Here is a 13921-nt window from a genome sequence, read left to right as displayed (position 1 = left end):
AAATTTTCAGCGGCAATAGGCATGAACTCTGTGGTTCTTTTTCTTTAGAAATGGTCTTAAAAGGAATTTGCTTGCCCAAATTCACATAGTATGTTTTTACATCCGAAGTAGGATCCTAGGCATGTTCTTACTGTGGCTTCTCAGTTACATTGTCTGAAGATAATTGACTTCACTTTAAAAACAAGGATTGGTTTCTACTGAATTGCTTTTGTTTTCAGTTAGATACGCTGACTGAAAACCAATGTGGCTTTGTGTGCTACGTGAAGATCTGCACGTCTTGCAGTTCCTGTGCAACCATATCTTTCACTGGAGCAGCCCAAGCTTTCTTTAGGGCATGGGACAAGGATTATTGTGGGGAATGTGATGAAATGGATTTGAAAGTTAATCCAGCTTTAAAATGTTATGTGGAAGACAAAAGCAAAGATCAGAATCACTTCAGCATTGACCTCACAAACATTCCCAGTAGCACTACGTAGAGATAGGCCTGATTCTATATCATGACATTGCTGGTGTGCAATTCTTGAATTATTATTCTTGGTCTTACTTTTGCACGACTTGTGTCAGTAGACTGTATATGGAGTACATGTGCCTAAATTCACAGTAATTCTGTTTCCTTCTTTGGCTTTTAATTATGGCTTATGTAGCAGACCATCCAGAGCAAGTTGACCTTATTGCATGGGGTTTTTTTTCTGTACTAAATCTGTCATACTGTTCTAGTCTCTACCTAGCTTATATTGAAAGAGTACTACAGAAATGTTTAAGTAGTAACTAATGAGATCAAAAGGTGTTCTGTCTGTTGTTTACCTTGATTAGTTTTTTAGCAATAGTAAGGGTAAACTAGTGCTGTGTAAGAAAGAACATGAGCAGTAAGTTTAGCAAAATTATTGTGTTGGGACAATTGTTGGCTTGGAATTTTGCTTCTCTGGAGATATGTACAGAAATATGTATCTTTAGAGCGAAGTTTAGGTGATTTTTTTTTTATGTCTTTAAAAAAATAAAGACAGATGTAAAATGATTGATCTTGTAGTTGTATATGAAGACATGAACTTACCATTCCTTAAACTCAGGTTGGCACTATTCTTTTGAAATCTGAACAATAAGTGCTCAAATTAGTCAACAGTCATAAATCCATTACTTATCTTTATGGATAATGCACAATCCTTGGGCTAGGGCTGTTTTATTATTTGTTCTTGAGTATATTGCCCTCAGTCATACATCCACTGATCAGTTAGAAGCATTCTTTAAAAATCAAGCAATGTGGTTGTGTTAATGTTGGCTTGAGTTGGAACACCTTCTTCCTAAGGGAATAAAACTTGATATTCTCTTTGGTTCTTTTAATTGTGAATTACTTGTCTTAACATAGTAGCTCTAGCAGTATTTGTTTCCTCTACTTTTTTTAATCTGTTGTTTTTTATGGTGACTTAATTATTTAACTCTCCTGCCACTAACTTGGTAGTGTTACAGAGTCAGTAGTGAGGTTCCACTGAGATTAGGAATACCTTTATCCAAGGAAGGAAATGGTATTGTAATGCCTGGGTTTGGGGTTTTTTTTTTCTGTTTTTGCATGGGAAGATAACCTTTAAGGTCAATTACAATTGCTCAATTACAATTTATAATATAATAGTGTTTTTTTTGAATTGTTAAACCTGCTGTCTGCTTTTATGGAAGGGAAATAAAATGGATTATGAAAAGAGATAATAATTTTCCCTACGATACCATTAGTGTAGTGATCAGTTGTCCTTAAAATTCTCCATATGTAGTGTGTGTACTCTTTTGTCTTGATGGCTGCAGGTGTGGGCCAGTTTTAGTCCACTTATACTGTAAGAGGTGGGGGGGGATTTGATGTGATGGATGTCTAGTCAAATATACATTAATTAAATGAGGTAACTTGTTCTCACACACCCTCATTGAGGTCTTGAGTGACTTTCCTAGATATAACTTTAAGTCTTCTGCCTGACTTGAGTTGGTCCATGTTAAGTTGATTAAATGACTTTGATCCTCATCACCAGCATGTAGCAATATACAGTTATAACTTGGTCATCACTATTTGTCATCTCTCTAACCACAGCATAGTGTAAAGTCTTTATTTGGAAAAACCTCAATGGCTAACAGTTTGACAGGCAGATTTCTGCCTAGAAAGTTTAATTTCCAAACTTACACTGCAGGAGGATTTTCTTGATTACATCAGGAATTGATATTAGCTTTGAGGATGCCCTTGACCTTGGATGAAAGCATAGAGAGGGAATATCATTTCAGTTAAGAGTACAGAAGTATCACAAGTGCTGCTTTTTTCAGTAGAAGTTTGCATTGTGTTCATTCCTATTTACTATTCCAATCAAATGCATAATGAAACCACCAGAATATATTTGGAGTTAAAGCAACAGAACCATGGCAAGTTTAATATGAGCTATTCTTTACTCTTCAATGAACGAGTCAAATTTGGGTAGAAATGAATTTATCCATTGAAACTATTTTGTGCCTTTTTTGCCTTATTCCCTTAAAATGGTGGTCATGTTACTTCTAGTGACAGGTCAGTCCTATGAGAATATGGTGACTGAGATCATGTCAATGGGCTATGAACGAGAGCACGTAATCGCGGCGCTGAGGGCCAGCTTCAACAATCCTGACAGAGCGGTGGAATACCTTTTAATGGTGAGCAGTTTATTTTACCTACACCTTGTTCTTTCACTTTTTATTTTGTCCTCACTAAAGAATAATTTTAACTTTGATTTACTTGTTATTTTGAATATTATCCCATCAGTGAGAGTAGTACATGTTCATAGAGGAACAACATCTCTAAGGAGAGCATCTGGAAGGCTGAGATTCAGATTTTGAGGGTTATAATGTGTTCTAGGAAATACTGAAGTCATCCCTAACTACCTCTGTCACTTCTTTGCTTTTATTCTTTGTTGATTTGTGTGTGTATGTACGTAAAATATGTCCAGTTACGGTGATAGTTTTAACTGCCAATGGCTGGCTCAAGGAATGATTTTGTGTCACATCTTAGTGACAGCATTAGCTCTATTTTTGTCTTAGTATCTATAACATCACAAAGGTGGTTTTCTTAACTTCCAGTTCATTGTTTTAATAATAATGCACAGTGTTCTTAATAATATACTTTCCAAACAGAAAGGTTTGAGAGTTTTTTGAAGTGTACTTAATTTAACTAGTGTTTTAATTAAAGCAGTGTTTTGGAGAAGGAACAATTTCTCATTTAATAAATATAGTTTGAAGGGTGAAATGAACTTCATTGGTGTGAGAGGAAATAGAAGAGGAGGTTCACTTTAATGGAAAACTTGTGAGTTGTTTTAGGGGCTTTTTGTATTACTTCTCATTGTATACTTTAATCTGACAGGTGAATTGTAACCACCAGAGAATCTGTCTGGGAGCTTGTTGCTTAATCAGTATTTCCAGTGCATTTAGTTTTCACTCTAGCATACCGTTTTATCCCTGATGTGGTTTCTCTTGTTCCCAGTATGAACTTTGTTAAAATCTTGAAGCCAGATGTCTTGAACCAGTCCTTGCAAAATGTATGTGGATTGAATTTCTGATAGATTGATAAGAAAACTGTCATCTTTACCTCCAGTTATAAAACTTTACTTTTGTTAATGAAGTTTTTCTTCAGTAGTTACAACTACAAGTCACTGGTGTGCTTGCTACTTACATTAATGATTCCAAGACTTTGTAACCTGCAGTTTTTAAGCAGATAACAAATGTTTTGGGTACCTGAATGTAAAAAGTTCAGTTCTCTTCTAGTATTAGGCCAATGGAAGGTGATAAATATCGTCTTGCCCTAAGGGCGAATGCAGTAGCTCCCATCTATCTGCCATAAGTCTGCAATCTCAAACGTTTGGTTTTCATGCCTTAAAAAAGTTGATTTTACTGTTCATTTTGTCTGCACATATACCATAAATCCAGTGCCGCCTGTAAGCATTGGGCTTGCTGTGCGTGTGCCAATCATGTAGAGTGTGCAGTGGTTGTACGCTCAAATGAGTCCTTCTGTTATATAAGCTGGTCCCTTTCTGTTTCATGTTACCCTTCACTGAGAATATCTGTTCTTTGTTCTTCCTCTTCTTCCTGCTGGAAAAAGGAGTGGGGAGGAGCAGTCTTGTTCTTAGAGACCATATTAGCTGGCAGACTTCTGTTGTCCTTCTAGAAGAATTCTGTTGCTGCAAATGGTCTTTTCAAATGTTCTTGATCTGCTGGGGTCTAAATACGTTCCTTACCATCCTGCTACATCAAAAAAGCTTCTCTTTAGTTAATACTGGTCCATTGATGACACTGTTCTTTGACCCTCTGCCTCCAAACCATCATCAGTGTTATCTTTTGTATAATCTACAGGGCAGGATTAGGATTTTGAGAGCTGCAAGTTTATATACCACTGTCCCAGTTTAAAGAATCAGTACACCAAAGGTGCCTGTAAAGTGTTGGAAAGAAAATGTCAAGAGAGTATCTATGCTTAAAGTGTAGCTGTTCCTTAAATGAGCCCTGAAGATTCCACTTGTTGTCCATGGTTCAGATGACAAGCTGTTCAGTTGTCATGGCTTCATGGCTGAGGATCTAGATGTAATCCTATGTACTTGAGCTGTGGTCATGGAAGGAGATCTCAATTCTAAATTATGCTGTTTCTTTTTCTATGCCTCAGACTAATCTTTGGAGGCATTCAGATTCAGATCTGTTTTTGACCCAAGGATTTCCTAACCCTTAATTAGGAAGTAGTCCTGTCTTTCCTCCAACAACTAGACCATTGTTTACGACCTCTTCTTAGTTTGGAAATTTTTAGGAAACTTTTTTTTACCGTGAGGGTAGTCAAACACTGAACAGGCTTCTTAGAGAGATGGTTGATGCCCATGTCTGTCAGTGTTTAAGGCATTTGTATGATGCCCTTAATAACATGCTTTAACTTTTGGTCAGCCCTGGAGTGGTCAGGCAGTTGGACTAGATTATCGTTGTAGGTCCCTTCCAACTGGAACTATTCTGTTCTAAATGTGTACATTCCTTGGGCTGGGCCTGATGTGATTATTACCCTATGGAGAACAATGTCAGCTAAAAACTGCTCTGGTGCTCAATTAAACAGTAAACAATTGTTTAATCCACCATAAGGCAAAAATGGCCTTTCTGCTGTCCAAGCAATGTTTACATTAAAAATTAATTGTATGTGAATTGATATCATGCTTTATTCTGTTGGATAGCTGTATGAACAAGGTGCATACACCTCACTAGTTTTGTCTGATTACTATTGCACACAGTCTTGGTTATTTGGAGACTGATACTTCAAGCTTGTATTTAAAAGTTAAAATGATGTTCAAGATGGCAAATCATTTCTAAGTAAATTTGGTTGGACTAGTTTCCAGAGTGCTTCCATTCAAGAGTAAACTTAAGGTTTAAACAAGCATATGCTGTTTCATCTGGGCAGAGATTGCAGTGACAACAGATGCCTGTAAATAGGTGAAATCAACCAGTAATTTCATAAGATCAACCCAAGTTCCTACATTATACTTAGCTTCCTAGAAATGACTGATTTGATGGGAAAAGGTATTAAGCAGTGCTCTGTAAGGCACTGATAAGAGAGAGTTACCTCAGAATTATGTCATGAATGGAATTTTCTTCCCCCTCTGTGGAGGGAGGGATGTGTAGCAAGCTGACCAAGCCATATAATGGTAATGAAGTGTGTGACAGGGAAAACTTGCATTTATTCCTCTGAGCGGCTTAAACGGGGACTTGATAATTAGGTGATTTATACTTTGATGTGCTTCTTATCTCACAGGTAAGGCAAAGTTTTGCCTGGAGCTCTGTCCAGTTCTCCCTTTCTAGATGTGGCCTTTATATTAGCTGTCTATTTGTCCTTTTTGTTCATCTGTAGTCATGAAGGTATCATCTGAAGAATATGTTATAGCAGGATTTTTAATCTACATTACGTACCAGTGATTTCTGTGGTAGGTTTGCCAAACCTCTTCACTGTCTGGTTACACTGAAGTTCTGTGATTCTTTCTGCCCACCCTGTTCCTTATGCTTTGTGGATCCCAAACTGAAGGGTGCCTTCTTCATTTGAGGCAGGTGAAATACATTCAGTTATACTAGTGCTTCTGCCTTCTCAGATTTATCTGGATTGAATATTCTGGAAGACTGCAGAAAACCAGAATTTTTTGATGCCCTGGAAAATGAGTGTTGTGAGGTAAAGGATCTTGTATAGTCTTGCCCCTTTGGGGTTTGGTTTAACATAGCTCCCCCCACTGTTACTCTTTGTGTATCAGGAGGTTTACTGCTCCATGGAGTCTACCTGTTTTGGGTTCCTGTCAGGCAATTTCCCTTGCCTGTACCACCAGGGCTTGTAGTCATATAGGAATCTTTCTTGGTATCTGTCCCATGCCAAGCTGCCTAAGTTTCTAGGCTTCAGGGAGGAGGATGGAAAGCACAAATTTGGTGCAGGAGTTCAGTGGCAGTGGGGAAAGCATGGTTAGGGTGGGAATTTTGAAGGATTCCCATGCAGGGGAAAAGTAATAGAGTAAGGTCTGTCTTGGTTGTATAACCCACATTCTAACTTACTATAATTGTTCTTTTTAAGATTTGTTGGTTTCATCCCCCTGAGCAATTAGTTCCTATATAAAGTTGTTTGCACATGGAAAATAAACAAAATGCAAGTTAACTAGTTTTTTTAAGCTGCTAAAATTTGATAACATACAGGCCTTTTCATACTTAAGATACAGTAAATGACAGTTGTCAGGCTGTTGCATTGAGGATAGAGGTCCAAAGAGCCATGCTCTTCTATCTCTTCTTAATTTCTTGCCAGATTGTATGGCATCTATAATCTCACTGTTAGCATAGTGTACTACAATTCTGTTGCCGTAATGTAACTTTATTTGCATAACACTATAACATATTGTAACTGTATATTTAGTTTAACTTTTTCACTCATATAAAATATTTTAGAACAGCATTCAAAGCAAGTATTTGTTTATGAAGTAAAATGTATTTTAAACTGATGCAGTGCATGCTTTACTACCTCGCTATACAAACCACATATTTTTCTTGTAAAAAAATAAATTACTGTTTTCACAGTATTCTCTTCCAGTTGTAAATGCATACCTACCACAGCATCTTGCTTTGTATTTGCAGCGAAAGCATTAATGTGTTTTCCTTTGTTCTGAAAACTAAATAATACATGCAGTAAAACAAGTATCCTTTAGCATTCTGTAGGTAATTATGTGAACTGTGGCTTTAGGGTATACCTGGAGATAATCAGGCTGCGGCTGAACCCCCTCAAGCAGGAAGCACTGGTGCCTCTGAGTCTTCAGCAGCGGCGGCAGCAGCAGTAGCAACTGTGTCTACGAGTACTAGTTCATTAGGAGGTAAGAAAGGTTATATTTGAGAGGATGAGATAAACACATGCACTTAAGCATTCTCTGCTTCAGTGAATTTTAAGTTCCTGGTGCTTGTGAACTGATCAAAGTGAATTGGGTAAGAGCTGTAACATGGAAATTCCAAGTGTACTTGCTTGGAACAAGTGGCTTGTTGTATGTGGGTATATCTGGAATAAAACATGAAGTTTATAAAAATGCTGTGAACTTGCACAATTCCTTTGATTCAGTATTCTGGATTTAAATGTAAGACTGTGGAGGGGGTTGTGTTTTCGCTCACTTCAACTGTGGCTTCCTACTTCTGTGGCTAACTAACTGTCGACAGGGACTATACTAATGCATTTACTGCTTGGAAGTTGAACTGTCAAGGGAGAAACCTGCCATAAGGCTGCAAGGTGTAGCACCTGAGAGACCTGTCCATGATCTAGGACTCCTCACTCAGCAGTGCAGCACATGGACAGAGCGGTTGGTGCCTGCTGAAGAGAACTCTGTCTTAAAGGGAAATAAATACATGAAAAGAGCATAGTCAAGGAGTAGGAAAGGTCTGTTTTAGGCTGTGGCAGAGATGGCGTTCAAGATGTAAGCCTTCATAGAGGCCAGAATGTTAAACATATAGGTAGTAGTGACAGGCACACGTGACATCATCCGTAAAGAGAGAATGGGGGGAATGGGATATTTCAAAGCACTTTAGACACTGCTGCATTCAAGGCAGTATCTAACAGTATAGGATATATGGGAAGGCAAGACTCTCTTGAGAAGGACAGAACTGACCTATTGCAGGAGGTAGAGAACTCTGTTGTAGGCATAGAGACAAGACAGTAGGCTGGGTAGGTGTCTCTGAATGAGGTTACTCAGGGATGAGACATAAAGAGAAAAGTGCTGGAGATCAAGGACAGAAAGCTGTTGGATCTTAAGAGAAGGCTGGGTGAAAAGAAAATGCCTAGTTTAACCTTAGTATAAAGAACTCTTGCTTAAAGCTAGAGTAAGTTAGTGTGAGGAAGCAGGCTCTTCTGTTCGTCAGTGAAGTGTGTATTGTCCACTTTAATGTCCTGTTTCTATCTACAGTTATAGTGTAGGTATGTATTTTATTAAGAATGTTGGTAACTTTTAAAAAAACATGTTATCTCATTGATTTTTCAGGACATCCACTTGAGTTTTTACGAAATCAGCCTCAGTTCCAGCAGATGAGACAAATAATTCAGCAAAATCCTTCTCTGCTACCGGCTTTGCTACAGCAGATTGGACGGGAAAACCCTCAGCTACTGCAGGTGAATCTTAAAACAATAAAATAATGCTGCTAATTTTTATTTAGCTTTACAAGAAAGGGCTATGTTGATGTTAACTGGGATAGTGTGTTACTAGCAGTTACAACATTATATTGTTGGCTTTTCAGCAGTTGTTGCTGTACAGAACATATTTTCTGTGACATTAGAAATGAGTCTGAGTCTCTTTATAAGAGGTGCAAAGGGCATCGGGAAGAGGGAAGGGTCACTGCAATTGAACTGAAACAAGAAATTGCATTTCTAATGGTTAGATTTAATCATTTTTCTCTAAGCGCTTTTTACACATTATTTTGACTACTTAATTCACTGGAAATAAATATTCTTACTTGCCTTTTGGCAGGCTTAAACATGCTTTATTTCAATTTATTTATTTATTTTATTCTCCCATGCATCACAGCAAATAAGCCAACACCAGGAACATTTTATTCATATGTTGAATGAGCCAGTTCTAGAGTCTCACCAAGGTTTAAGTGGCAGTGATGATGGTGCCAGCACTGGAGGAGCAGCAGAAGCTGGAAATGGTCATATGAACTACATTCAAGTAACACCTCAGGAAAAAGAAGCTATAGAAAGGGTGAGCCCTTCTTTGAAATGTCGCTTGGCTGTTGCTGTAGGGTGTTGACTCTGGTGCATGCTTAAGACATGCCTTAACTTAAACTTTGTTCTTGCTCAGTAGTTCTGCATAATTTTTGATATTTTATATTTGATATTTCATAGCTGTTGTAGTCTTGTTTCAAATCACATCTCTTCTTGCTTTATAGCAATTGAGTCTAAAATCTCTTGAATCAGCCTTACTGAGAAGATGCAGAGCCTTTTAAGTGATCAGAGGCTGTCTGTAATAATTGACAATTGAAAGGGTTTCCCTCAGGAATGGGAACTCAGGCAGTAATTCGTCTTGCAGAAGCCTCAGACGGTACTGCTCTAGATCATGCTGTGATAGGTTTCCCAGTACAAAGGTGTGTCTGCATGAGCACTGTTTGCAAAGTACTTGGATAGTAAGAGCTCTCATAATTAAGTAGATGAGTTGAAGTTGCTACTTAGCCCAGTTATTTGTCTATCCATGAGAATTAGTTAATTATAACTTTCTAAAAATATAGGTAAACATGTCTATAAAACATACTTGGGGGTGGTATATTGCATTCATAAATACTGTGTGTAACACTGACTAAATACAAATTTGCATAGATGGCAATGCCTCAGAGATTTTTCTTAGAACAAATTGCAAAGACATGTGTCATACTGTGGTAGTGTTTTTGTATATCAAAGACAACGTTTTTCAACTGGCAAAGCAAAAGGTTATGTAAGGATCATCAGAAAAGAACAATTTTAATATAGGTTTCAATTCTCTAGATCTCAAGGAAATTGACAATTAATAAAATTAGTCTAATAAAACTGTTTGTCCATGTACTTGTTCACAGATCATCCTCTCTAGTCTGCTGCATTTCCTTTTAAAACCATTTTATGCAGTAGAGCAGTAGCTCTGCAACCTGTGCCAAAACCCAACAGAGAGCTGTACGCTTCTTCCCCTTTCCATGAAAGACACACCTCAAAATTTAGGTGTCTTAGTATTATAGCTGACACATTCATGCTGTTTGTAAGCATGAAATTAAATCTAAGAATGGTTGATAAGGATAACAGGACATAGTTTCTCACAGAGATTTGATCTGCCCTATATGTCAAATGCCTTGCAGGTGCTGTGGGGATTTTAAGAAAATCTCCAAATGGTTGTATGTACTTGCCTTTGGCTAAAACAAAGATTGGATTGCTGTATGTCTTCAAGTGCAGGCTAAACCCATTTCCCTTGGGACAGTAATAAGCTCGAGTATTCTCATCCCCTGTTGTCGTTGTGTCCCAGACATTAATTAGTTCCTTGACTTCTGAAAAACAGATTGCTCTCAACTTGCTTCTCATGGTTGCAATGTGTAGTCAGTTTTTTAAAAAGTGAAAGTCCAGTTGGAACAATTGAAAGTATGGCTTAATGTGATGTGTTGGGCTACCTACTAGTGATCACAGGCTGGGAGCTTTTGTTCCAGGCAACTTTTGTTAAAAATCCTGAGCTTTGTATAATTAATAGTTTAAAATGGGCATTGTCTGTTTCTGCAGCAGTGCAATGTGCTGTTACTTCTTGACATTACTGTGACCCAAGTCTGTTTTAGTGACTTACAGTGAAAGAAAAGTGACATGGTTTATGGTGCTTCATTAGACTCATTCAAACCACTTTTTCAAGTGAGAATTCTGTTTACTAAAGACAGAGTCAATACCTTCTTATTCTTTGCTCACTAAAGGCTGTATTGAGCTAGGCAGCAATGTTTGTTTCAAGAAGGCAGTAATTGCTTAAGTGGCATCTCAAGATACTAGACATACAAAGAAGCTTAATATACAAAATGTACTTTCTAAATCTGTTTCTTTTCTTCAGTTAAAGGCATTAGGATTTCCTGAAGGACTTGTGATACAGGCATATTTTGCTTGTGAGAAGAATGAAAACTTGGCTGCCAACTTTCTTCTACAACAGAACTTTGATGAAGATTGAGAGACACTTTTTTTATTTCACAGCTCACACCAGTGCATTACACTAACTTTGTTCACTGGATTGTCTGGGATATTTGGGCTTATATTCAAAATGCTTTGTGTATGGTATATGGGGAGGGGGAAAGAAGAGAATGTAGAAAACAAAGCAAAGAAAGCAGCAAGTACGTCTGCTTTAAATTGGCAGATGCAGAAAATCACACAGTGTAAAATAATATTCAACCAAAAATCAGCTTCTGCAGATAATTAGTTCCTTCTATAAACTGTAGGTTAACTTCTTCTAGGTTTTCACTCTTACTGTACTAGTTCCAGAAATGTAGTGTAATGCCCTGCTTTTCATGTTCCTTTCTACTTAGTATTGGTATTGGAAGTAGCCTGTGCTATCTAGATTCTACAATCTCTATCTCATGGCAACACTGGATAGCAGCTTTGTGAAATCTAAAAGATCTGAGCAAATGTTAACATGAATGCCAAAATATGGGTAGTTATTTTGCTTTTTCAGATGTGTTAAAGTAGCGCAAGAAGCACAGTATTTTGTTTAATGCTGGATTAAAACAATGTTGGCTTTTTTTTTTTTTTTTCAAAATGAAAACCCATTTCAGTTAAAAGTGTCTTGATGATTGAGAAACACCACCCCCTCCTTTGCCCCCCTCAAATGATCTGAGAAGCTATATACATACAGGTAAAATTATTATCCTGTTTACATCTTTTCTCTTTGGGAAAAATTATCTAGATATCTAATTACTGTTCACTTCAATGTTATGTTGCAGTAAAAGTTTTAAAAGCAATAGATTGCATGTTTGGTTTTGTTATATGCGCTCTTGTAAATATTCTTTTTCTGCCAGCAAACAAAATGCAAGCTTAATTTTTGTCCGCTGCAATGAGACTTTATCAAATCACATTTTACCTTCCCACCTTTGTTGAACCAGCTTCTACAATACAGCTGTAAGCATCTGAAGATACTGGCATTCTGTTGCTCTTGAGTAGATTGTAATAATCAAGCTATTTCTGTTCAGTAAGGACTTTTTTTTATTTATTCACTTTATGAGGAAAGAAGTTCATAACTTCAGATATCAAGCAAACAATCAAGTTATTCCAACCCAAAGGAATCTGCATTCATACCTTTCTGTTGAAAATGAGCTCTGGTTATAGAATTTTGAATCTTACTTCTTGGTACCTACTTGTCATTTATTTTGTTTAGTCATAAGATGTAACAATCTCTCTTTTAATATACATTGACTTTTAGAGACAATTATTCCCATCATTGTAATGCTAGCAATGAAACCAGATTCTAATTTAATCTAAAGCTATTATGTGCAATATTTCCTGAACACAGCTTGGGGATATTTTGAGTTTTTACTGCTGTGTTCCAGTTACCTGGATTACAAATTTATCTCTACAATAACCAAGAAAATATTATTAGTGGTACAGCACTGAGCTGTTGTACCACTAATGATATTAATGATTTAGTGGTACAACTAAAAATTATTTTCTGCTTAGGTTGTGTATCAGTGGATTAACTACTTAACTACTGCTTAAGCTCAAAGTACAAGTCAAGTGTCTTGAGAAAAGAGAGCAAGAAAAAGTGAAACATTTGTGTTTGTATTTTGTTTCCTTATTGGTTGACCATAGTCTGTTAAATAATTATCTGCACAAAATAGTGAAACATATTAAAGCCTTTTACTTTTTCTTTCTATCCTTAGACATCTGTGATGTTTTTCCAAATAGTGTGCATTTTAATTATTCTGATTTTATTCTTTTAAAATTTCATAGGTGTATAATGTCTAAGTGATCAGTAGCACAACCCAAATCTATCAGTAGGAGGTGTGATATTGCTAAAGAGAAAATAAGTTTTTCATAATGCTTTCATTTTAGAGAAGCTAACGTTAATATCCAAGTCAGCCAGTAGACTTAAGCTAAATAGGATTCTTAGTATGTTTAGGGACTGGAAGAAGTGAATTTTGATTTAACACTCTGCAGGCAAAAAGGGGCTATTTTTTACCTGTAAAAGGACCAGCTGCCAGGTACTTGAAAAATGCCAAATTGATACAAGGACTTCTTGAATGTACTTTACTACATAGCTAATACCTGACTAAGACAAAAGCTTTTAGTTTGTGGGAGTCTTCTGTACTGATCAAACCACTATCAGAAATAACTATTCCTTCTCTAGGAGCATGGAGAGTAAAGCAAGAATGTCTGTGGGTGTTTCAGTCTACTCCCTCCAATTTTGATTCCGAAATGTTTACTTATAAATGTATTTGAATTAAAGACTGTTGAGCTTGGTCTTTGTAAAAAAGCTATTTGCTTTGGTCATTTGTAACTTTGTGACTGAGTGACTGAGGGGTTTATAGCTGCTGTGGTTGAAGTCTTTCTAGTAATTCTGTTCCCATTTTTCAGCAGTGGAACAGTGTTTATGTGACTTCTGATGAATAACAGGTGTCTGACCTTATATGCTAGCAAAAACTGTTATCTGTTCAATAGTGGGATACTTGCCAGGGAGAATCATGTATCTCTTTGTAGTTGCTGCCAAAAGGGAAGAATATATGGAACTCATATGGTGTTGAGAAGGTAAGTGTGACCTGAACAAGTTGTGTAAGTTGCCTAGGTATGCTGTGTCTCGTTTTCTGCCAAGTACTACCAGGAATTGTCTGCACCGAGTGCTTTTCAGCTTGTTTGCTGCAGATCTCTTAGGGATTTGGGGAGCAGTCTCCTCACGGCTTTGTGCCTGTGAGGCAGTAGCTAAGAAACAGTAGC

General features: G+C 37.1%; 1 protein-coding gene across 3 annotated transcripts in view; it reads left to right on the top strand.

Moving 5' to 3' along the window:
- Positions 1–13484, top strand: part of RAD23B (RAD23 homolog B, nucleotide excision repair protein) — a 45620-nt gene extending 32136 nt beyond the window's left edge. The window contains exons 6-10 of one of the 3 annotated variants that reach the window (XM_072859800.1): positions 2531–2652; positions 7223–7349; positions 8499–8626; positions 9039–9215; positions 11058–13484. In XM_072859800.1, the coding sequence (XP_072715901.1) occupies positions 2531–2652; positions 7223–7349; positions 8499–8626; positions 9039–9215; positions 11058–11171 (668 nt within the window). In that variant the 3' untranslated portion in view covers positions 11172–13484. Of the gene's footprint in view, positions 1–2524; positions 2653–7222; positions 7350–8498; positions 8627–9038; positions 9216–11057 lie in introns of all 3 variants that reach the window. The other 2 variants (XM_072859801.1, XM_072859799.1) reach the window with 2 other exon arrangements.
- The last annotated feature ends 437 nt before the right edge of the window (positions 13485–13921 follow it).

Source organism: Ciconia boyciana, chromosome 4 (assembly GCF_034638445.1).
Source record: "Ciconia boyciana chromosome 4, ASM3463844v1, whole genome shotgun sequence".
Taxonomy (NCBI): Eukaryota; Metazoa; Chordata; class Aves; order Ciconiiformes; family Ciconiidae; genus Ciconia; species Ciconia boyciana.
This window is presented reverse-complemented; position numbering and strand designations above follow the sequence as displayed.